Source organism: Nomascus leucogenys, chromosome 5, assembly GCF_006542625.1.
Source record: "Nomascus leucogenys isolate Asia chromosome 5, Asia_NLE_v1, whole genome shotgun sequence".
Taxonomy (NCBI): Eukaryota; Metazoa; Chordata; class Mammalia; order Primates; family Hylobatidae; genus Nomascus; species Nomascus leucogenys.
In genome coordinates this window covers 103562643-103588791 of record NC_044385.1, presented here as the reverse complement: position 1 = coordinate 103588791, position 26149 = coordinate 103562643, and the positions used below count along the sequence as shown (strand labels likewise).

The 26149-nt window shown below is 38.2% G+C and overlaps 1 protein-coding gene and 1 long non-coding RNA gene across 2 annotated transcripts in view; one reads left to right on the top strand and one right to left on the bottom strand.

Moving 5' to 3' along the window:
- Positions 1 to 1484, bottom strand: part of LOC115835200 — a 683509-nt gene extending 682025 nt beyond the window's left edge. Inside the window, exon 1 of the long non-coding RNA XR_004030193.1 lies at positions 1248 to 1484. This is a non-coding gene — a long non-coding RNA (uncharacterized LOC115835200). The remainder of the gene's footprint in view (positions 1 to 1247) is intronic.
- On the top strand, positions 1398 to 25705 carry EDNRB (endothelin receptor type B). The gene is made up of 8 exons (XM_003257361.3): positions 1398 to 1777; positions 2551 to 3084; positions 17604 to 17716; positions 17851 to 18055; positions 19969 to 20118; positions 20525 to 20658; positions 21214 to 21322; positions 22854 to 25705. The coding sequence occupies exons 1-8, from the start codon at positions 1559 to 1561 to the stop codon at positions 22986 to 22988; spliced, it is 1599 nt and encodes a 532-aa protein (XP_003257409.1). The 5' UTR covers positions 1398 to 1558; the 3' UTR covers positions 22989 to 25705.
- Positions 25706 to 26149: the final 444 nt, after the last annotated feature.

Genomic DNA, 26149 nt, shown 5'->3' with positions numbered 1-26149 from the left:
CATTCAAGTCCCTGTCCCGTAAAAGAAATTAAGTCACATGAAATCAATAGTGACCCATAGATGTCTCTTATGTAATCAAGTGCTTGCTAAGTTGTGGTTAACAGTCCAAAAGTGCTACAAGAAAAGTAAAGAGATAGACCTCAGTGAGGATTAGAACAGACTTCCAGGACTCAGTATAGGAAATATGAATGGAGATGGAGATGATGAGAAGGCCAGTGGGGAGGAAGAAAAGTCACCCCACAGGAGCCGTAGGCATGAACCCAAGAAAGCTTGTATAGGAAGGGCAGATCCAACACTGGGTGGAGTCAACTAAGCAAAATATTCATATTCCAAAGCTTCCATATAATTCCTTATTCAGACAACATTGTATATTGTTACTTGGCTCAGCAATTGAATGTTGACCTCGTTCTTACGAGACAGGGAGGATAAGGACTGCAATACAAAATAGCCAGATTTGGAATTAGCACTCACAGCCCTAGAACATATTTCTCATTCCTTTAGCCTTACTCCGTAACCACGTTCCTAACCATATTTCACACTTAAAGTTCACCTTTTTAAATAGAAATTGATTTTCTACTTCCACTGTCCCAGAAAGCATTGCCTAAGAGCCAAAAATCCAAGGTTCTTGTTCCATCTATGCCATTAACTAACATGAAGCAAAAACTGAGCCTCCTGTCTCTGGGCGAAACTGCTACATGGAATGGATGCTTCTGGGTTTGAAGTTTCACAGATTCAGTAGGGATTTTGCTGATTGGAGGACGGCACAGTACTCTCCAGTGCATCTCCAAGCCTGACTTCCTGACCTCTTTTATACAATCTCTGGGCAAAACTACCAGTCGCTGTTATTTTCTTCTCTGCAGTAAACATGGAGCTCAAGAATGGATAGAAAGACCTTATTGTATTGCTCTGCCTGGTAAATAAATATCATGTTGAATTTGCATGCCAGCTTTCTGATTATTTTCATGTCTCCGGTAAGCATCAAGTCTGTCATAGGTACAGTGTAAAAATCCCTGAGATTGCCTAACACTGATACTGTGGCAGGAAGAGAAGAGAAGAGCTGTACTAGGGAAAATGAGGAGTGCTTGTAATCCTCTCTCGGGGCAGTGAGAGGGCCTGGGAAGAAGAGATCGAGCTGTTCCGTGTTGGGGTTAATGTGGACTTGAAATGAAACTTCAGGGCAAAATGAAGCAGAGCAAAGAGCAGCGCCCACAAACCAACCTTAAATATCACAGCGGCGGAACATTTACCTGAAAGAAAAGTCACACTTGGCATTAAAAGTTCAATGATCACGTTCAGTGCAGAGCCTTGTTCTAGTCTGGAGCTGCCGCGTGTCACATGGTGCGTGATAACTTGCCCTTGATTTGGGTTCATTTGAAGAGCGTAGAACTCTAACAAATAAATAGCCTTTTGGGACCTGTCCCTGGACGAGGACTGCCCCCTCCCTCGGGCAACTACTACTGATCTACTGATGCTGTCCAGGCATCGCCCAAGGGGAAAGGTTGCAGCGGGGTCGGAAGGCGCGGGAGGAGTCTGGCGGTGATTGATGGGGAAGGGATGAATGAATAAAAGTACTTGTCTGATGGCAGCAGAGACCCCGAGCAAACGGTGTAGGCTACACTGTCTGGCATTCTCGCAGCGTTTCGTCAGAGCCAGACCCGCCTGCAGCTCAAGGGAGGCGTGCTCCTCTCCCAGAGCAGGCTGGAACCCAGCTGGGTTCCGCGTCCCGGGAAGGTGGTCTCCATTCGTCGCTCTGCATCTGGTTTGTCAGATCCGAGAGGTAAACATTCGGGCTTGGTGTTGAATTAAAATCATTGATTGAACCTTATCCTGGGGCTTCGGTTTGGCTTACTAGTTTGGGATTTAAAAAAAATAAAAATAAAGCCTATAGAGAGGACAAATTAAAATTAGGTTGGGTAAAGGAAGGAGCGCGAGTGTTTGAAGCCATTTGGAGGGAACAGCGGTTTCCAAGTTCCTGCTGACTTGAGAAGTCTCTGCGGGTTTCCGAATCTCCGGCGCACTCCTGGGCGCGCTGGGGGAGCTGTAGCTCAGCCAGCCAGGGAGTAGCGCCTTTCATCCGCCGGGAGGAGTCTTTCGAGTTCAATCGCGGGGTATAGAGGTTCCCCTGCGGGGCAAAATGCAGAGCTTGACACAAGCCCTTGGCCTCTAGGTGCCTCAATTCCGCGGTTCCCACGCACGCTTAACTAAGACGTGTCTGTATTCCTCCCGTTACATGAAAGAGTTCGGAGCTTTGCCTGGGACCCCCATCGTTCCCTCCCTGGCACACCCCTTCCAGAACGCCCCGCCCCACTGCATATTATTTACCCCCTCCTGGCCACGCGGGGGAAGAAAAACAGCGGAGAGGGCATCAGGAAGGAGTTTTGACCCGCGCTGGCGAGTCACGAGCGCCAAGTTCCCCACTGGCGCGCAAACTTGAGTTACTTTTGAGCGTGGATACTGGCGAAGAGGCTGCGGGCAGTACTAGCGTTTGCAGAGACGTGGCTCGGGCAGCTGACCCAAGTGTCCTGTCTTCCTTCCCCTGCTTGTCTCTAGGCTCTGAAACTGCGGAGCGGCCACCGGACGCCCTCTGGAGCAGGCAGCAGCATGCAGCCGCCGCCAAGTCTGTGCGGACGCGCCCTGGTTGCGCTGGTTCTTGCCTGCGGCCTGTCGCGGATCTGGGGAGAGGAGAGAGGCTTCCCGCCTGCCAGGGCCACTCCGCTTTTGCAAACCGCAGAGATAATGACGCCACCCACTAAGACCTTATGGCCCAAGGGTTCCAACGCCAGTCTGGCGCGGTCGTTGGCACCTGCGGAGGTGCCTAAAGGAGACAGGACGGCAGGATCTCCGCCACGCACCATCTCCCCTCCTCCGTGCCAAGGATCCATCGAGATCAAGGAGACTTTCAAATACATCAACACGGTTGTGTCCTGCCTTGTGTTCGTGCTGGGGATCATCGGGAACTCCACACTTCTGAGAATTATCTACAAGAACAAGTGCATGCGAAACGGTCCCAATATCTTGATCGCCAGCTTGGCTCTGGGAGACCTGCTGCACATCGTCATTGACATCCCTATCAATGTCTACAAGGTAAAAGGCGCGTGCTGAAATCATGGTGGGCTTGAGGAAGGGGGCCTGGTTGGAGACGGGGAGATGAGAAAGCTTGTAGAGGGAGCTTCCCTTTAGCTCCCTCTTAAGGTTCTGCCCCTCCTAAAAGTCAGTAATCTTTGGAACCAAATTCCATTTGGTTCTGTCCACTCATAAAAGTCAGTAACCATTGGAATAAAATTCCATTCAGATCTTCAGTAGACCTCTGCTAAGCTTAGGACAAGTGTAGCCCCCAGTCTAGCAACGTTAGTATCACTTTGGGAACTTGGTGCACATGAAGATTTTTCTGGCCTCACCCCAGACCTACTAAATCAGAAACTCTGGAGTGGAGCACAGTAATTTGTATCTTAACAAGCCCTTTATGTGATTATGATGAACTATAAAGTTTGAGAACCACTAGTCCTGAAGGATCTAGTCCCTAAGTGCACCTAATGGGGTACATCCTCTAGTCCAAAGTGTGTGGTCCATGGACAGTCAGCATCAATATTACCTGAGAGTTTGTTAGGAATGCAAGGCAAGGCTACCCCAGACTTACTAAGTTAGAATCTGCATCTTAAGATCTTCAGGTGATTGATATGCCCACTAACTTTGGGAAGCACTGTCTTGGAAGACTTTGAAAGTAGCAGGTACAAAGTAGGTTTTTAGGAAATAAATGGCCTGGAAGAAAGAGATCCAGACTGGTGAGTAGGAAAAACACAGTTCACCTGCTGTGATGGACTGTAGCTACTTTGTATTAAATATCTACAGTGGGCCAAGGACTGGGTGAGGTGTGTTACTTCTGTTATTCCTTCCAGCAGCCCACAAGTAGATATTACAATTAGTTTACAGATGACTGGTAGGATGCTCAAAGTAAATGAATTAGAGGTGGAGCTGGGGATCAGACTCAAATCTGTCAGGTTCCAAAGTGCAAGCTATATGATGGCACCCCATCAATTATTTCATGGACAAGACCAAGGAGCACTCAAAATCTGTAAGGGTTTCAGTAGTTAACATTATTGTGTGATTACCATGGGCGTCAGTAAAAACACACAAAGAGCCAGGTTGCTCCAGGTTGCTTTGGAACTCCAGACACATCCCAGCACCTCTGGGCCTCAGTTTCCTCAATTCCACAATAAGGCTGCTAGTGCCCACTTACTGAGGCTTTATGGTGTTAAAAAAAAAAAAAAAAAGCAGTTTAAATAAAACAGTTGGAAAATGTCAAAGACATATGAAAATATTTAAAACTTTCCCAGCAAGCAGCAGCAGCAGCAATAGAAAGTTGCACATAAAAACACAATCACAGTGTAAGGAAATGGAATTGTGCTTTGCGGATTTGCCTATAGCTAGCCCTGACTTCAGTACTTCAATACAAGGGGAAAAAAATGGAATGTAAAGTTGGGAAATGTTGTAGGGAATGCTTTGACCTGTTGGCAGGAGTAGTTACCATAAGGCATGCCTGTAAATTTCCCTTCATAAATCTCTAAAAATCCTAACCCAATAGCTATATTTTAAGGGGAATTCCAAACATTTCTGAGGTTTAGCGGTGACAGTGGATTAGGATATAGTTTTCTCTAAAGGGAATAACCCCCGGAAATGGGAGAATTGATTGAAGAAATCCTAAAATCCTGTGTGGCAATTGATTCTGATGAACCGTGAGGATTTACTTGGTAAGAGCTGAAATTGAATCTCTAAATGCAGTCACAACTCCATGAGGGCCAGAAGTGAAACCGAATCTCTAAATGCAGTCACAACTCCATGAGGGCCAGAAGTGACCCTTTTACTTCTTAAGACGTCCCACAAACTAAGTCTTCCCATTCTAATTTGGCAAAGGAATTTCAATTCAATTCATCAAAACCGAATTGAGAACTTTTCAGTACAAGATGTTGTGATAAATTTAAAATAAATCTAACAAGATCTCTTCCCAAAGGGAGATTACAATCTAGTTTTGCTAGGTTGGCACAGGATTTTATGAAAGTTCTGTTCAGGGGGTCAGGAAACCCAACATGTCTAGCCCAGTTAGAAACCTTTCTAAACCAGACAGTAGCTTAAGTGCTGCATAGAAGGTGGGATTGAGAACATTTTTTTAATTCTGGTGTGTTGCCTCCTGGACAGATATAAATCAGTTCTTCCAGAACCATCTTATTTCCTCTGTCTGGTTAAATGAGCATTCGCGATAAACTAGAGAATTTCTGACTCCCCAAGAGGTCACACAGTTTCCCTTTCATTTCAAACTCCCTTATTGTTTCCCTAGGAAATTACATCCTTTTCCCTGAAGCCATCCAGTCTTAACATGACTGTGTTTTTACTTCTGAAATAAGCCAATGAGTCATTACAAATCTGTCCATCCATTAATCTATATTGGTCACAAACACATTCATCACATTACGTCCCATCACTAAGGTCATCATTATTGAATCCTACCTTGTGGCCTTAGGTTTAGCTTGAGACACAATATCATAATAATGGCTACCAGTTAATGATGCACTAGGCACTTGGTTTATTTCATTAAATCACTACAACAACCCTGTAGAGGAGGTATCGTTATCATTCCTGCTTTAGATCTAGGCAAACTACTTGTCAGAGAGGTGAAGAAGTAACTTGCCTAATGTCATACCACTACAAAGTAATGAAACTGGGGCTTGAACCCAGATCATCCAGCCCAAGACCCTGTGGTCCGCCCCATCCCACTGCACGAAGCATGCTCAGGCACTGCATGGTCGTCTTCAACCTTGAGTATTGTTTTAGGATCTCATTTGGGAGCATTTGGTGGAATTATGGCAAATAATATGCTATCCCACAGTAGAATACTTGGTAAACATTTTCAGAAATTAATTTGAGTCAGGATTTCTGTCTCTTGAAACCCCCTTCAGCTGGTCTGTAGTGTGTAATATCAGTGGAAGTTATTCCAATGGCTTAATTTACCAAAATATCAAATCCAGGACTAGTTAAAAGCCATTTATTCTCCTAAATACTTGTGGCAACATAGTTTTTTTTAATGCATTTAGAATTTCAGAGTAGTCAGGTATGATCATTCTGAAAAAAGCAATTTAAATGAGTTATGAAGGCTATATTTAATATATCCTAATATAAGAGGCTTAAAGCTAAACCAGTGATTTCTAATTTCTTTGGTGGAGTTTTATAATTCTCTTTGAGAATTCAATATACACAATTTCTGGGGGTTTGTGAAATTCTCCTACTCTCCTGTTGGTACACTAAGGGCCCAGAGGCCCAGAAATGTCAATGTGAATCTATTCCATTAATCTAGAGGTTAATAAATATAGAGTTCAGTAAAGTTGACAAATCACAAAATGTCATACCTCTTATTGGAAGCTACAGTCTTCAGGCTGTGGAATTGGTGGGACTTTATCTGGAGTTGCTGCAGTGGGAAGCAGAAAAGCGTTGGGAAACATGTCTGATCTGCCTGGACTTCCTCAAGGAGCTGGGTCCCTGGAAACTTTTAGGTAGAATCATACCACTCTCACAGGTCTCCTGTGTTGTGGGTGAAATCCTGTGTTGAAGGCTAGGGAAGTGTCTGAGGACACTTAGCAAATTGAGGCTGCTGAAGCACTTCAAACTCATGTAAACATGCAGAAAATAATAAGCCTTGCTTACACTTCTCATAGGCACACACTAGGGCTATGGCTACATTACACAACACCAACCAGAAGAACAATGAAAACTTCAGGCATCCAAAGGAGATATTTATTTAAATATATATGCATGTGTACATGTACACACATTAAAATGTTAAGTTTTATAAGAATATATAAGTAAAAAGATGACTAACATTTGGCACAGGGCATGGCACATAGCAAGAAATGATAAATGTTATTAAAATGTGTGTATGTGCATTTTGAGTATTTTTTGTTTTCCAGCTTTTGTCGTGACAAACATGACTACAAACAACATGCTTGTACATATGGCTTTGCACACATGTGTGACTACATCTAAAGGGTAAATTTTTATAACTGAAATTATTAAATCAAAATGTGTGTGCATTGTAATTTTGAAAGATATTGCCATATTGTGCTAGAAAGTTATTCTTGTACTCTTGGTTTTCATCGCTACTTTATATAATATCTCAATATGGATATAAGTACATATTAATGTTTATCTGTAATATGTATATGGGCCACCAACCTTAATATTTACATAGTCTACATATACACCAGAACCAAAAGCCAGTGCTTGACTACCTGATGTTAGGATGAATTTCTCCTTATTCACAAGCTACTTGTTGTGCCCTTCCTATATATCCTAAAATAAATGGGGTAATCTAGATATTTGTTCATATGAGAGCCTGGTGTTCCACTACTAAGTTGTAGAAGCATAGATATCAAAGCTGGATAAAAAGCAAGACAGCCAGGTGTACTTGTGGATGCTATTAATGTGTTTATGTTATTGTTTGGTTGGTTAGTTGATTTGGCTTGGTTTGATTTGGCAATGATATTTAACAAAACTTGGTTGTAGGTTGGGAGAAGTTAAAAATTCTTGAGCAAATAATGAGTTCTTAAATTACTTCTGAGTTTTATTAACTCTCTTTGTGTTATATTTACATGGATAACTGTGTTAATGAAGTTAGCTCTCAAATATAGCTTCCTTTATGTGTAAAGAAATTGCATTTAAAAATAAATCTGCTTGCAAACTGATAAGACAAATACCAATATCCACATTAACTAGTTTGGTAAGGATCCAAAGGTAATCAGGTGTCCAGTGGTGATAGAGAGCTAAAAATTAGGCTGGTGACCCACTGGAGTGCTTTAGATGGTTTTACAGTTAAGAACTGTAGGCTACTATTAGAGGCAAAGAGGCTGCATTCATAGTTCTGAAAGGCAAAACTGCTGATCTTTAACATTTAACTAGTTAAGGGTGGGTACATATAACATTAAAATGCTGGTATGTCAAAATGCGGAATTGCTTCACTGAACCCACAAATGAGTTTCGAGTGAAGTGACCTTGGCAGGTAATCAGATATTTTCTGCTTGTGACACAATCAGGATTATCTTTCTGAACGAATTTACCTTTTGCACTATCCTATCTTAGACTACTTCTGGTACTTAACAAGTTTATGTATAATTAACTAGTTTTGTAGTTAAAAGTAAAAGTTGATGGAACACCACCAACTTTTGAAATTATAATTTTTGAATCAGTAAACTGAAGTATATTCATATATTCCAATCAGTAAACTGAAGCATATGCATATATAGCAACACAAGAAGTAAGGGTATCACTGGGAGAGGAGTCTAACTTATCCTAATTTAATAACAATGTTCTCATTTCCAGTCAAGTAACTGAAATATTTTAGTAATATTTAAAGATATTTTACCAGCATAAGCATTCTGAACCAAAAGTGGAACCTGTATTACTTATGTAAAGCAAAATAATTTTTAAGGAGCACCAACTAAGCACATTTAAAGTATTAACTTTTAAAATGTGTTAATAAAAAGCCAGGCTTTTAGCTTAAATGACCTGGAATCAGTTAACAAATAAAACAAATACCCCGACACCCATCTAGCATAGTGGCTGCGACTGTCAATACTACACAAATGCTTGCAGACAAATGATGTTATACATAAGACATAAGAGCAGTGGGCTTCTTCCACTCATATTTTTACCAATGTCCAAATGAAAAAGAAAAAGAAAGCTTGATTCCTTCTGTATTAATGTATTGGTCATAGTCAGATAACAGGTGGATAGCAGAATTCAAATAAAACAGAAACTCAAGACTTCATATTCCCAATTCACTGTTTCACATGTTGGTCATAGATTTCTGTGACAAAATGGTCAGTAGGCACTTGGCCCTGGGCAATGAAAGGTTCCCTAGGTTCAACTCGATGGTATTTCTTGTGTTTGCCTTTGATCTGCCACTTGGTCACTCCATAAATCCAAGCCTCTACGAATGTCAAGGTAAGGTTTTCTTTCAATATGGTAAGGCTTATCTATCAAAAGCTTTACATTTCTCAATTTGCTCATTTAAAATGAGTCTTTCAAGATTGAAGATATTTCCATAGTTGTACAAAAGGGTAACGTAGCCAAGACCCTGTTGTCTCCAGGCCAGGGAGCCATGTTCTTCAATTCACAAAGAAAACCATATAAGGGTATCTCTGTGTAGCTAATATGCTATAGTTGATTATTTTTAGAGAAACATGCCAAATGCTAATAAATGATTAAGTTCTTTAAAGGGTGTTGACAGATAAAGCCTGAGCTGAAATAAGATTCAAGATGTAATTTATGATGTGAAACATTCTCTTTCAGGACTTTGCACAGTTAAAAAGAGGTTGGTTATGTTTGGGAGATAGCTGAATGTGGTGTGTGGGTATACCTTAGCCAACAACTTCTCTAATTTTAGACTTTTTATTATTTCCAATGCTTTTATTTTAGACAGTTATTTATCCTTCCCTACAGGGCCTCTGGTGAAAATGTAAAGGAACAAGAAAATGGCCAAAATGTGGTGGTGGATGGGAGAGAGGGAGAGAGAGAGGAGAAGGGGTGAAGGGAGAAGATAGAAGAGGATCATTCTTGAATCAGAAATTTATTAGCAAAATTGATGGAAGCATTTCTCAAGCAAGTCTCCCCTTTTGAGGCTCAAAACTACAGTCATGCCTGCTGATCTCTGTCTTTTTCCTACTTCTCTCTTCTTCAGTTTCATTGTAGTTTCCAGAAAGGAGGAAAATTATCCTCAGAATGTTTACACTGTACGCTGTCTTCTTCCCACTCACTCAGTGTTTTCAGACTATTTTAATGGGCTTTCAGATTCCATAGTAATCAGACATTTTCTGATCACAGCTTATTAGTCTCCCATAAGATATTCCACAGATAGAATTAGGCTTAGGTATTGCACGAAGTTACTTAATAAGGTTTGTTGAATTCATGTAGTTTGCAAGTCTCGTTCTGAGCCAGGAGGCCCTCAGGTTCTCATTCTTCAATGTCTTCAGATGTCACCAGTGATCTTAGAAGATCCAGCTCAGATAAGTGAACTAATAATAGGCCAGGTTTGTGAATGGGGTTTCTTATTTCTTTTTGTTGGATCTTTTGAAAATATGTAATATGTCGGTGAAAGTTTTAAAGCTCAAACTATGGATATATTTTTAAATTAGATAATAAAAGAGTACAATCAATTTCTTTCCCGGCCTGTTACAGACTTAGAAACAAATTTCTGGTAGGAAAATATATTTGAGGTAAACTTCAATTTCTCTTAAGAAATATTTTTAAAAATTGTTTTCTATCTCTTTCTTTCTCTTAGAGATTTTGTTTCAAGAACTTTAATTCATTTTCATAAGCCATTGTTCTATTTCAGCAAGTTATAGGAATCTTTCCAGAGCTGTGAAAAGGCCTCTGTTTTGTGCATGTGTGTGAAATAGATTCCCATGGACAGAACTGCTGCCTTGCACAACTCTAGGGGGCACTGTACATATTGTAATCTATTGAGATGGCACCCCTGGGGGATAAGCTAACATTATTTCTGACCCACGTATTTCTAACTCACATAGCCTAATCTTTAAGTGATTAAGTGCATTTTGATGGATGCAGGGCAGAACTTGTAATTTATATTTGTCCTTCAGGGCACAGGTGCACTGTATGTCAAGAAAAGAAATTTCCATGCACTTGATCAGCATATTGACTCCAAATTCAAAGCTTATTTTGAACTATTTCTCTGTGTATCAATACAGAAAGAGTTCTGGCATGGAAGTCCTTGAATGAAGGTGCCCTATCTCATTAAAACTCTAGTTCGAACACAGAAAAACTCTTAACTACTACAGGAAACAGAGACAAAAACAGAATACACCCTTTCCTAAAGTTGTGAAATGCAGCCATTCCATTATTTTCCTTTTTTGACTCTTACTGTGAAAACATTTATATAATGCCAGTCGTTTAAAGAAACGTTCACAACTTACCACAGGATGGAATATACTGCAGTCTGGCAAAGTAACCTTGGTTGTCCTCTTAATTACACCACTCACCTATCCTCTAAAACAATCATCTCTTACAATGCCCCTATGTTTACTGCATCTACTTCCACGAAACTTAACAATCCTCTCCACAACTAAAGCTCTTCATAGAATCCCATTACATAGTGAGAAACAGTAGGTTCTGTTTTATATCAGTCATTGCCTTGACAAGTTTGAGTAGGAGAGAGAGGGTGGGAGAGGAATTTTTGTCGTTACCTTTTCCGGCCTGCATGGAAGAGCGGAACTCCAACAAGAGTCCAGCCCACTCTCAAGTCTCAGTTCTAGAGTTTCTGACTCTATGTGCCAAGACCTGATCATCAGTACTAGAAAATATAAATAGTAAATATACAGTCATGTCAATTCTCTAAAGATTATATGTAGAATATGAGAGCTGAAAAGCTCACGACAAATGTTTTGTCATAGATGATTTCTGCCGTATGACCAAATTCATTCATCCACTCATCCGTTCATTGTTACTTAACAAGCATTGAATGAGTGACCACTGTGTGCCAATCACTGTGCTAGGCATTATAAATGTTGTAGAATATTCTGAAACAAATAAACAGTTAAAGCTCAGTGTATACTTGTAATTTAATAAAATAGAAAAAGAAAATGCTATGTATGTTTAATGAGGCGAGTGAACATTTGCTTGTGCAAGACAGTTAACTTTGGCATTTCCTGACTTTATGGGGCTTGACTCCTTTTGGCATTAACAGGGGTGTGTGTTAACAGGATTTTTTTTCTTCATTTATTATCTCAAGTGTGCGATTTTTAATTAAAAAGAGAAATGAAAAATGTAAATCCTCCAGTTGGAGAGATTTTGTAGGATTCACTTCACAAAACCCTCAAATAAATAACGAATATTTATTTCTTATTCATGCTATTTATCTTTTTAGAAAATTTTTAAACTATAATATAAAAATGACTTTATAATGTAATAGAATAATTTATTTGGATTCTCTTGCCTTGTTTCTTTCTCAAGCAGCTGTTCCAATGTAAAGTTATAAAATCACAGTCTTTCTTGAGTAGTAAGCTTTTAGCCAGTATGGTCACACTTTTTTTCAATCTAGTGTTTATTTATTTGTGTTTATCATCCAAAAGAAATGTTCTAGAGAAGCAGTATAAGCCTTAGGGTAAAATGGGTCAGCACAAACATAGGCTATCATTTTGTCAAATGGACACCACATTGCCAGCAGGACTTAACACTAACAACAGCTATTCAGTTAGATGAGACATCATGATATGAAAACCAGTGCCAGTTATGTGACTATTGCCAACTGGCTCATATTTGATCAATGTTAGGTAACACATATTCAACTTAATTTTAAGCAGGATTTAAAATTTTAATTTATGTGGAAGGGACATAGTGTCAATATTGAACTCTAAACACCCTTTTTGCGATCAGAGAGACTGCCTTTTGATTGCATGTTTGAATTGTCTTCACTGTTCAGACCTTGCCCTTAAGTTATCTAATTTAATGGGGTAAAGTCCAAAGGAAAAACTAAAAATAGGGAATAAGGAATGTGTTATTGCTGGGTTTAAAGTTAGAGTTGCTTCCTCTTGCAATAAAGTGAATCCATTTCCTTTTCAGTGGGGAAAGCTGTATCCTTAGACTTCAAATTATAGATGTTAGATGTTGTTATTTTTCCCAAAGAATGATGAAGAAATGAATGTCTAAGAATCATACCCATCTATAAGAACAGTCTCTCACCAACTTTTAAAGATGGCATCTTGGTTGAGAGTGAATTTTTTCTTTTTGGCAAAACTTCATAGTTTTTCCCCACCAGGGATACCTTTATATTTTAGATAAGTTTCAAGCACTAGCTTGCCTAAAGTCTTTCTTGCTAGAGGCCATTAAGATGACAGAGATGAGCATCAATAGTGGGCATGGTTTCTGTTACAGAGTATCAGGCTTTGCTGGGTCTCCACAAAGCCTTCTGATCAGTGAGGCAGAGGTTAAGATTTTTAAAGGAAGAGCATTTAGAGTCTTGCCAAAGCCATCCTTCTCACTACAGAATAATGGAAGCAACAGTGCATGCTCTTCCCACATCTTCTGTGGCCTTCCAGAAGCAATAGCATCCAGTTCTAAATTGAAAGCATGAAATGCTGAAAGCTGATAAAGGTTAATGCTCTCTCACTCTCTCTCTCTCTCTTTTTTTTGCAGTCTCTTTCCCTTCAAAAGTGTAGACTAGAAAACTGTAATCTCTCCGTGGTGATTACGTTTCTGACTATCTCCCTGTTGAGCTTGAAAAGCATTGTTACAATTTTCAGTTTGTGTTTCCCTGTTTTCTGTGATAGCTTGGGTCAGAGGTTGGGCTGCAGGCCTCCAGTGGTATGAAGAGCAATAATCCAATTTCTAGGCTGAGCCAAAAACAATGGAAACCTCAAAACATGGCCTGGAATCAGTGCAGAGCTCATTTTCATCAGCCAGACTTCTTTCCTTTCAATGGTCTGGACACTCATTCATCTTGATTCTTCTGATAGTGGTACCCACAGAATAACAATATTAACATATTTGGAAATAATTTAAGACAGAATAAAATATTTTAAAATATCCAAATGTTTGGACATTATTTGAATAAAATAACTAGGGGGATTAGTCAGGGTTCTCCAGAGAAACAGAACCAGTGGGATAGACAGATGGATGGATAGGTAGATAGGTAGGTAGGTAGACAGACAGATAAATAGATAATGAGGAATTGGTTTATGAGAGTATAGAGGCTAAGAAGTCCCATAATTGGCCATCTGCAAGCTGCAAATGTAGGAAAGCCAGTGGTGTAATTCAGTCCAAGTTCAAAGGCCTGAGAAACCAATCTGAGGGCCAGAGGAGATGAAATGAGACATTCCAGATAGGCAGGAAGAAAAAGGGGCAAATTCCTTCTGCCTCTGCCTTTTGTTCTATTCAGGCCCTCAAGAGATTGGATAATGCCCACCCACCTAGGGTAAGGCAATCTGCTATTCTGAGTCCACAAATTCATATACTAATTTCTTCCAGACACATGCTCACAGACACACCCAGAAATAAAGAATGTTTAATTGAGCAACCAGTGGCTGGTCAAGTTAACACATAAAGTTAACCATCACACTAGGTGAGCAGAAGATTTTGCTCTGCATCTAGATATTTTACCATTATTTGACACATAGCTATAGGTTTAAAAAACTATTTGATTTAATTCTAAACATTTTTTTGTACAATCACCTCCTTCAAACCACTGTCGGGCAGGTATTATGGTGGTTGTAAGCATAGACTCTAGACCATCTGGGTTCAAATGTGGATCTGTTACTCACTTAAGTGAGCAAACAAATGCAAGCATATTGGTTTCCTAATGAAGAGTAACAAATTACCCTACAATTTAGTGGCTTAAAACAGTAAATATTTTTAAAATCACATTGTGTCTTTGGCTTGGCAATTAAGGAGTGGCTTAGCTGGGTGGCCCTAGCTCAGGGTCTCTCAAGAAGGTACATTTAAAATACTGGCTGGGGATGCAGTCATCCAAAGGTTTGACTAAAGCTGGGGGATCTTCTTATTCACAGACCTGGCAAATTAGTGCTTGATGTTTTCAAGAGGCCTCAGTTCTTTGCCATTTGGCTTCTTCGCAGAGGTGCTTGAGTATCCTCACGACATGGTAGCTGGCCTCCCCCAGAATAAGTGATCCAAGAGAGAGGAAGCCAGTTCTTTAGGAACTAGTCTCAGGCATCACACATCATCACTTTTGTCACATTGTATTCATTGAAAACAAATCACTAAGTCCAATCCACATTCAAAGGCAAGGAAATTAGGCTTCATGTTTTGAACGGAGGAGTAATCAATAGCAGAATATTGTCTGAATAAGTTATACCAGGCTGGGTCTAGCACAATCCTTGAAACCAGTTGGATAATTTTTATTCTTATTTCTAAGGGTAATTGGCAGCTCTTTTAAAGCTACATGAGTTCAAAGCTGGTTCAGACCTGTGGTATATCGAGTCTCCCCTATTTCGGTAAATGGCTTCACCATGCACATGGTAAACCTCTGTGAGTGTCCTGACTTCCCACATCATGTGTCCAACCCATCAGCAAGTCCTGCTAGCTACCTCTACCCTTAAAATATATACAGCCTGTAACCCACTCTCCACAGCCTCAGGGCACACAGGGTCCGGCTCACCACTAGTTCTCATCAGTGCTTCCTTTCTTGGCCCTACATTCTATTCTACACTGGCCAGCAAAAGTGATCTCTTGAAAAATATGTTAGATCATGCCATTTCCCTTCTCCAAACCTTGCAATGAATTCTCTCAAAAAAAGCATCCAAATTCTTCCCTCTACAACTTCATTTTCCATGCATTTGGGCTGGGTCAGTCTTCTCCAGCTTTAGTAGCTAGTAGCCTCATTGCTGTACCTCCAGTTCACCAGGCTTGTTTTGACCTCAGGGCATTTGCACATGCTCTTGCCTCTGCTAGGCTTACTGTCTTATTTCAGTCAAGTCTCTCCTCAAATGTTGTTTCTTCAGGGTGACCTTACTAAGAAGCTTATCAAGAAAACACCTCAAATCCCACCCTCACTCAATATGATCACAGCCTCTGTTTAACACCATTTTAAGTATGTATGTGTTTTTTGTCTGCCTCCCTCACTAGAGTGTAAACTCCATGAGAGCAGGAGTGCTCAGAATGGTGTCTGGCACATAGAGAATGCTCAATAAATATTCATTGAATGAATGAATGAACAAGCAGAATTCATGAGTCGGTTGATTAACTTGATTAACCCAGAAGTCACAAGATAGAGGCTACGATGGCTCACAGATGTATTTTGATAATACAATGTTATCTGAGAGTTTTTTTAAAAAATATATGAATTGAACTTGAATAAATGGTGAGATTCATATAAAAATTCCAATCTGGGTTCTTTTGAAAAGTCAAGAGATTTTTGTATTTGGGATCCCTTAGCAAAAAGTATGTGACGTCTATTAGCAGCTACCCCTTTCAGACAAAGTTTACCCCAGACCCCATCCCACTCCCTATCATCTTCCTGACACCAACGACTTTCTGAGACCTGGCACCCTCCACTTCTCTGTGTTACCTGCCTGGCTCTGTAGGTCTTCAGGATCCTACATTAAGCATATATATATGATAAGTCTGCCAACTTTTGTCCCACATGTCTGTGTAAGTTTTGATATCAAACTTAGAAATGAAATTGGTCCTATGTTGAATCTCCAAGTCAAATTCATTATGAGACAAACATTTTAGCCTTTGACGTCATTCTAGTTACAGAACAATCAACTCAGCTTGACAAACTCGGTAGAGTCTTCACTACTAGTGAAAGGGTGGAAAGACTCCATTGTGTCTCAAAATAATTTTCACTTTCAGAAGGTTGTTTTTCAAAATATTTTTAAGACCCATGGATTTGAAATACTTTATTTTCAAAACCTCACGAACATTTGATCCAGATGTTTACCTAAAGTGATTCATTTACCAGTGTGGGACACACCACATTGTCCTAAGAAAGAAAATAACCACATTTAATAATAGATGGTTGCATAGTCTGCAGTCAGATAAAGATAAATATATACGTGTACATATATACACACTGTATATATATTACATACTATGTGTGTGTGTGTATATATATATATAAAATAGCAATAACTATGTCTTCTTGCTCCTTATATAGCCAATTGCTGTTATATTTTACAGTCTATGAATCAAGCACTGTTAATATTAAACATCTGCTATGTGTCAGGCACTGTTCTAGGCAGTTGTGGAGCTCATAGTCTGTCTTACACTCCAGGGATCCAGACAGAACAAAAACTAAGCAAACAAATAAGTTAGTGTGATATGCCACAGGAATTGATAGAGTATGGATAAAAAGGAAAAGAGAGTAGGGAGATGAGGATGTCTGACCCGTTACGGTATCTAATAGTGTGATCAAGGTAAGTCATGTTGAAAAGATGAAATTTGAGCAAGACCTGAAGGAGATAAGGAAGTTAACCAGGTGAATCTGTGGGGAAAGAGCCTTCTAGGATAAGGAAGGACCTAGAGCGAAAGCCCCAAGTAGGAATGTGCCTGGTGTGTTCGAGCAACTGCATAGCTACTCCAACTGAATGATTGTTCAGTTAGGTAAACTGACTGCAGTGAAGAACAAGTGCCTGAATGCACATGCTGTTCTGCATAGAGTACTACTTCAGTAGGGAAGTCTGGTCTCCTCAGCTAAGGACTATTAATCATTCAATTTTAATTAACCTATCATTTGCTTTGGCCATGACCTGGGCATTTCAGACTCTATGACAGTATACAGGTTCAATTTTCAGGAGGAACTTAACCAACTGGCCCAAGTTTGCTCTGATGAGGTGAGCTGAACTCTAAGCTACTGTATACGCATGATGACTTCTTATAAGCTGGCTGCATTTTCATCAATCCCAACACACTTTCCTGTCCCATACATATACTGAACAATAGTGCTTTTCAAAAAAGTAGTCCATGAGAAAAAGAATGAGAACCAGAATTTATCCTACTCTGCATGTTAATTACTCTTCACTAAGTGATACAATTCAGAGGGCATCTTATGAAACTCCTTAACAGAGCTTTGTGTCTTCTCAATGCAGCTGCTGGCAGAGGACTGGCCATTTGGAGCTGAGATGTGTAAGCTGGTACCTTTCATACAGAAAGCCTCCGTGGGAATCACTGTGCTGAGTCTATGTGCTCTGAGTATTGACAGGTAGAAGCTTCTATTTAATCCAAGTATATTCTGAATGTATACTATTGTTTTCCATGCTACTTAGAAAATAAACTGTGCAATTCAATAAAACTGAGGTATGCCAGCTTAAAATACAATTCTATTTTTAACTTCAGATATCGAGCTGTTGCTTCTTGGAGTAGAATTAAAGGAATTGGGGTTCCAAAATGGACAGCAGTAGAAATTGTTTTGATTTGGGTGGTCTCTGTGGTTCTGGCTGTCCCTGAAGCCATAGGTTTTGATATAATTACGATGGACTACAAAGGAAGTTATCTGCGAATCTGCTTGCTTCATCCCGTTCAGAAGACAGCTTTCATGCAGGTAAATTTTACTTTTTTTATTTTCCTTTCTGCTCTTGCCTTATAAATATTTAGCTATTTTTCCCCTGTTCCTCACTCCTTGGGAAACTGTTGATTTATGACTGTCCTTGGCATAAATTAAGAGTATAGATCCCAGGACTGTGGAGTTAATGGTGATCAATGACTCAAGCTGCAAGAAGCTAGATCACTACTTCTCTAAGAATCCCTTTGATCTCAGTGGCACAGATAAACCAAGTCCACATGAAAGAATTGATGTGAATTTATAGCTTTTCTACCCAAAGCCATGTTAGAAGTAAAATGCTTGGTGCCACAAAGTGAAAATAGCACTCAGGCAAAAGTTTTCTCAGCAAGACAATTTACTTCTATAGAAGGGTGTGTCTCACAATGGAGCAATGGCGAGAGCATACCAGACAAGGGAGGGGAAGGGGGTGTTATCCCTGATGCAGCTAGTTCCCACTGCTGCATCTTTCCCCTATTGGGTAGGGTTGGACCACACAGTCTAAGTTAATTCCAGTTGGCTATTCCAGTTGGTACAAGCTGGAGTGGTGGGGTGAGTAGTTTCAGTGGGAAGGACAGTTACAAAGCAGGTGACTACGGATGACTAAGGACATAGCAGGTGACTAAGGATGACTAAGGACACAGCAGCTGACTAAGGATAGCTAAGGAAAGAGCAGGTGATAGAGGCTAGGAGGGGGTTGTTTACTGAAACTACGGGCAAGGAGATGTAAAGAATGAGGGAGTTAAACTTTAAAATGGAGAACAAAGAACAGGGAAGCTGAACACACTGACATATTGGTTCTTTGAAGAGGAATTTACTGTATCCTACAGCCCCATAAGGACTGACAACTACTACGTAATCTGCACAAGATAGCCCAGTAGTTGTCAGAGGAATGGATGGTCCAGCAAATATTCAGATAGAAGTCACTCTGATATGGATGGAGTCTGAATGGCAAGACTCCCCTCTCTCTGTCTTTGATGCCAAAGAGAAAGCTGCCCTTGCAAGAAACTTTTCATCCTGGTCATTTATTAAAGAACATTTGATTAGGGAATAGAAAAAGAATGATGATGCTCGTTTCCAGAAGATAGATCCTGAGTGTAAAAGGCTCTTCCCAACAGAACGAGTTAAGAGACATTAATGCAAAGGGGGCTGGCCTAACTATTCCCAATGATTATTTTCTGTTGTATATCTAAGGAGACTAAATAAAACTTTATGAACTGTATATATCATGCTAAGTAAAAGAATCAAGGACATAATGTGAAACTGAAAATGAAATTGCTATTTCCTTGTTTCCTATTAGTAAAAAGGAAAAAAAAGTGCTGCCTAGGTTACATAAATTCCTCTCCAACACAGATATATCTAAAGCAATATGAAAAAGATAACAGAGAAGAAAAAGAATAAGAGATATGACATAAGTCAAAAGCAGATTTTATCTTTTTGTGAGGTCAGATTTATATGTTACTGAGCTAAATGGTTAACCTAGACCTTTTCGTATCTGTTGTTCCCATAAAACAAACTTGCTAAAAAGTGATAACTTCATCTAAACACTAAGGTATCTTTACATATTTAGGTGTTATATTTCACACAAAGAATACTCTAAGGATAAGTTTTTTTATGTGAAGACAAAGCATTGAATTACCAAATATTTCAAATTTTGCCTAACTACTTAAGTTTTTGTGCATGCTTATAACACATTGTCTTAGAGAACTGAAATCTTTTTGGGAAAATTTGTTTTATTTAACATGACTATTTATTTCTTCAGTAAGTGTGGCCTGAAAGATTCTGTATGGTATATATAAACTGGATCTAATTTAGAAGATAATAATTCCCTGATGAATTTTTTTAAGTTTAACATTTGTTATATAAGATTTTCTTACAGAGGAGTATTAATCATAAAAATTCTCTCATCCCCATAGTTTTACAAGACAGCAAAAGATTGGTGGCTGTTCAGTTTCTATTTCTGCTTGCCATTGGCCATCACTGCATTTTTTTATACCCTGATGACCTGTGAAATGTTGAGAAAGAAAAGTGGCATGCAGATTGCTTTAAATGATCACCTAAAGCAGGTAAGAAAATACAAATATTTGATAACTCATAGTTGAATTTATAATTATGAATATGAAAATTATGATGATGATGATGATGATAAACTCACATTATTATATACCAGAGCATATTTCCTTTTTCTTGCTTCTGGTAGTTTTAAATAGATAAAGAATATTTTTATATTATTTATTTGGAGATATTCTATATAATCTAAAAGGATCTAGGGAGAATCAGAACTTTTTAAAGATGAATCTCTATTCACTTCTGTTGCACTTCACATTAACTATTCCATATAAAGCTCAGTGTCCTGAGTTTTTACATATGCCACTGACTTTTTGTAGACAATATTAAATGTCGTTTTAGAAGAGAGAATGCTATGAATAAAATGAGCCATCTTTAAAGGGTCAAACTATGGATTTATTTCAGAGACGGGAAGTGGCCAAAACCGTCTTTTGCCTGGTCCTTGTCTTTGCCCTCTGCTGGCTTCCCCTTCACCTCAGCAGGATTCTGAAGCTCACTCTTTATAATCAGAATGACCCCAATAGATGTGAACTTTTGAGGTAAGAAAGGCAAACTAGAAATGGTTTTGTAAACAAATGCCACTCAGAAGTGTTTCCATCGATCTTTTTTATAGGCAGAAAGACAGACTACCATTTTTCTAACCCTTAGGAAGTCATGGAGACTCCCAGTTTTTATCTGAGGTCCTGTTGAGAGGGACAGGGAAGAGGGGGTATGAAGAACACTGGGGACAGACAGTCAGAGTTGTCAAGATGATGAGTGAGCGCCAAGGTGGAAAATGTCAGGTCCGATTCTCCAATGCGTTTTCTAAATTATTTCTTTTCAGCCAGCTTCAGTACTTCCAAATGAGATTTTATTTTAAAAGAGAAGAATTGGGCCTGGGAAGGGGAAATGGAGGAAAGTCAGTAGAAATGCTAGAGTTAGAGGGAGACAGATACAGAGACAGGCAGAGCATCATTATTAGCAAAGATGAGTGATAAATTTAGAACCATTGTATATTGGTATTTTTTTTTCCTTACAAAAGCACAGAAGCCTACAATGAATACATGTTCAGAATAGCATATTTTTCAGACACATTTTGGGTTATTTTGTTGCAGCTTTCTGTTGGTATTGGACTATATTGGCATCAACATGGCCTCACTGAATTCCTGCATTAACCCAATTGCTCTGTATTTGGTGAGCAAAAGATTCAAAAACTGCTTTAAGGTAAGAGACCATCCCAAAATAAAAAGCTCTTTGTAATATGACTCAAATATAAGCTTTCAAAACTGCTAATATATCTATCCAGACAGATTTAGTAAGTTATTTTATAGTTTCCCTTTTATTACATCATGGATGATTTTTTTAAATAAGACTTTTGCTTATAAATCACTATAATTGTTTTTGCATATAAATCCTAGTCGGCCACTCCCTACTGCCTCAGCCAATCAGTTACACTCATGGAATTGTTGACCAAAAAGTAATAAAAATTACATGCATTGATGTCTGATAGGCATCACATAATAAAATAAGGGCTAAACATGAATTAAAGATCCTGTTCCCTGTTTTTGGTAGATTCTGAACTTCGCAGCTGCAATTATTATTATAACTAAATTAGTTCCTTTTTCACATGGACTATGAGAATAGCAAGATAAACAAAAAAGAATAGTTTAGGTTTTACCTCTTTCTTCCTTTTTTGTATAACAGTGATGTGCTGTTCAATGTGAAATACATATAATTCCTTCTTCAGCTGCTTGCATTTTATCATCCTTCTATTCATTCACTCCTTCAACAATCTAACATGAAATAAAATATCCCCTCCCCTAATATGAAAATCATCCATTTGTTCATGGTATTTCACTACTGGAAAGCTAAGAACGTAGCTCCCGTGTAAATGCTAAGGCAGCCTATAACATTCTTCGCCCATTCATAACTCAAATTTTAGAGTTGGAAGAGAACTTCCATCAGGATCAACACCCTCATTTTACAGAACATAAAATAGTGGACTTCCCATTTTCTTTTACATATAGAATGAACAGAAGACAAGCAGAATGAACAAAATTTTATATTTAAAAAAAGTTCAAGAAAAAAATTGAAGAAGACTGAGATGCTTTTGTACTATATAACCTTATTGTTTAACAATATTGAAAAGAGATATGAGAATACATGGCTGAAAAAATAGGAAAGCAGTATTAAATTCATTGACATGAAAAGATATTTATGTCACTGTCAAGTGAGAGAAAGCAGGTTAAATCTCCTCAGCAAAGTGGCTTAGAATAACTTGGGATGAGATGTTTGTGAAAGTATCTACAAGGTTATGGGGTATACATACAGTACAGTCTCACTAAAATAATTATACTCACATTCTCAAGCACATGCGCATATACATGTGTATAATTTATTTATTTCATGTATGTGCAAATATTTCTGTTTTCATGGGGAAAAGTCTTGAATTATATGTTTATCAAATATTAAGATTATTTATCAAATAACCAAGAGTAAATATCAATTAAAAGTGGCATTCTCTTGATGAGAAATTTTAACTATGTAGGTTTTTTCTTTTCTGCATTTTTTAGTTAAAAAATTATCATATGCTACTACTGTGATTATATTCTTTTAAGAGGGAAAATCAAAGAGCACAGAAAGAAAGGGCCCAAGAACTCCTAATCATACAAAGAAAGTCAGAACCCTGGAGAGGAGGAAGAGTTGGGAAAGGTGACTGACGTTAACATATAATGAGTTACTTTGTTTTGTACAGTCATGCTTATGCTGCTGGTGCCAGTCATTTGAAGAGAAACAGTCCTTGGAGGAAAAGCAGTCGTGCTTAAAGTTCAAAGCTAATGATCACGGATATGACAACTTCCGTTCCAGTAATAAATACAGCTCATCTTGAAAGAAGAACTATTCACTGTATTTCATTTTCTTTTATTGGACCGAAGTCATTACAACAAAATGAAACATTTGCCAAAACAAAACAAAAAACTATGTATTTGCACAGTATACTATTAAAATATTAAGTATAATTATTTTAACACTCATAGCTACATATGACATTTTATGAGCTGTTTACGGCATGGAAAGAAAATCAGTGGGAATTAAGAACGCCTCATCGTGAAAGCACTTAATTTTTTACGGTTAGCACTTCAACATAGCTCTTAATAACTTCCAGGACATTCACACAACACTTAGGCTTAAAAATGAGCTCACTCAGAATTTCTATTCTTTCTAAAAAGAGATTTATTTTTAAATCAATGGGACTCTGATATAAAGGAAGAATAAGTCACTATAAAACAGAACTTTTAAATGAAGCTTAAATTACTCAGTTTAAAATTTTAAAATCATTTAAAACAACTTTTCAATTAATATTATCATACCATTGATCAGACTGTAATTAGATGCAAATGAGAGAGCAGTTTAGTTGTTGCATTTTTTGGACACTAGAAACATTTAAATGATCAGGAGGGAGTAACAGAAAGAGCAATGCTGTTTTTGAAAATCATTACACTCCTTTCACTAGAAGCCCAAACCTCAGCATTCTGCAATATGTAACCAACATGTCACAAACAAGCAGCATGTAACAGACTGGTACATGTGCAAGCTGAATCTAAAATATAATACTTTTAAAAAGAAAATTATTACATCCTTTACATTCAGATAAGATCAAACCTCACAAAGAGAAACAGAATGTTTGAAAGGCTATCCCAAAACACTTCTTTGAATCTGTCATTCACATACCCTGTGAAGACAATACTATCTACAATTTTTTCAGGATTATTAAAATCTTCTTTTTCACTATCGTAGCTTAAACTCTGTTTGGTTTTGTCATCTGTAAATACTTACCTACATAACACTGCATGTAGATGATTAAATGAGGGCAGGCCCTGTGCTCATAGCTTTACGATGGAGAGATGCCAGTGACCTCATAATAGAGACTGTGAACTGCCTGGTGCAGTGTCCACATGACAAAGGGGCAGGCAGCACCCTCTCTCACCCATGCCGTGGTTAAAATGGTTTCTAGCATATGTATAATGCTATAGTTAAAATACTATTTTTCAAAATCATAAAGATTAGGACATTTAACAGCTACCTGTAAAGCTTATTACTAATTTTTGTATTATTTTTGTAAATAGCCAGTAGAAAAGTGTGCTTGACGTGGCGCTTTTCTTTCATCTACAGGCAAAACTGCTTTTTGAGACTGTAAGAACCTCTTAGCTTTGTGCGTTCCTGCCTAATTTTTAAATCTTCTAAGCAAAGTGCCTTAGGATAGCTTGGGATGAGACGTGTGTGAAAGTATGTACAAGAGAAAACGGAAGAGAGAGGAAATGAGGTGGGGTTGGAGGAAACCCATGGGGACAGATTCCCATTCTTAGCCTAACGTTCGTCATTGCCTCGTCACATCAATGCAAAAGGTCCTGATTTTGTTCCAGCAAAACACAGTGCAATGTTCTCAGAGTGACTTTAGAAATAAATTGGGCCCAAGAGCTTTAACTCGGTCTTAAAATATGCCCAAATTTTTACTTTGTTTTTCTTTTAGTAAACTGGGCCACATGTTGGAAATAAGCTACTAATGTTGTTTTCTGTCAGTATTGAATGTGATGGTACAGTAAACCAAAACCCAACAATGTGGCCAGAAAGAAAGGGCAATAATAATTAATTCACACACCATATGGATTCTATTTATAAATCACCTACAAACTTGTTTTTTAATTTCATCCCAATCACTTTTTCAGAGGCCTGTTATCATAGAAGACATTTTAGATTCTCAATTTTAAATTAACTTTGAATCACTAATATTTTCACAGTTTATTAATATATTTTTATTTCTATTTAAATTTTAGATTATTTTTATTACCATGTACTGAATTTTTACATCCTGATACCCTTTCCTTCTCCATGTCAGTATCATGTTCTGTAATTATCTTGCCAAATTTTGAAACTGCACACAAAAAGCATACTTGCGTTATTTATAATAAAATTGCATTCAGTGGCTTTTTAAAAAAATGTTTGATTCAAAATTTTAACATACTGACAAGTAAGAAACAATTATAATTTCTTTACATACTCAAAACCAAGATAGAAAAAGGTGCTATTGTTCAACTTCAAAACATGTTTCCTAGTATTAAGGACTTTAATATAGCAACAGACAAAATTATTGTTAACGTGGATGTTACAGCTCAAAAGATTTATAAAAGATTTTAACCTATTTTCTCCCTTATTATCCACTGCTAATATGGATGTATGTTCAAACACCTTTTAGTATTGACAGCTTACATATGGCCAAAGGAATACAGTTTATAGCAAAACATGGGTATCCTGTAGCTAACCTTATAGAACTATAATATAACAATGTAAAAAATTATATATCTGGGAGAATTTTTTGGTTGCCTAAAGTGGCTATAGTTACTGATTTTTTATCATGTAAGCAAAACCAATAAAAATTTAAGTTTTTTTAACAACTAGCTTATTTTTCACTGTACAGGCACTAATTCATTAAATACTAATTGATTGTTTAAAAGAAATATAAATGTGACAAGTGGACATTATTTATGTTAAATATGCAATTATCAAGCAAGTATGAAGTTATTCAATTAAAATGCCACATTTCTGGTCTCTGGGCTGGACTGTGTTTCATTGTTGTGAAGAAACAGATACACAGACATTCAACTTCCCAAGGTTAATTTTCTGGGTAATAGTTTCCAATGGCCTCTTTGGTCTTCCTTTCTGTGGTTCCCTGCCTTTGGAGCACTTCATTGTTTCATCATTATTGTACCTTAGCAAAGGTGAAAGGTTGAAATGAGGTTTAGGGATTGCTCATTGCATTTCACAAGCTTCTTTTGAGTGTTTTCTGTGCGAAAGATGGAATGGGATTCACAAAATGCAAGGTCCCTACTTGATAAGAGACAGCAATGATAAACTTTAATATGAGGCAAAATGAAATGAGCACTAAATAACTGCATACCAATTGCTGCAGAAGTTCACCTGTGTCTCTCAGCATGTAATCTCTTTCTTCACCCAACAAAAATAATCCAGAATTAGCAATTGCTTTTTTCCCAG

What these genes read in the sequence shown, in the direction of transcription:
- EDNRB (XM_003257361.3), top strand. Translation starts at nt 1,559, where the DNA reads ATGAATAAAAGTACTTGTCTGATGGCAGCAGAGACCCCGAGCAAACGG. An exon ending in TCCCTATCAATGTCTACAAG is followed by an intron (nt 3,085 to 17,603) that starts GTAAAAGGCGCG and finishes TTCTCAATGCAG; the next exon opens with CTGCTGGCAGAGGACTGGCC. An exon ending in TAAATGATCACCTAAAGCAG is followed by an intron (nt 20,119 to 20,524) that starts GTAAGAAAATAC and finishes GATTTATTTCAG; the next exon opens with AGACGGGAAGTGGCCAAAAC.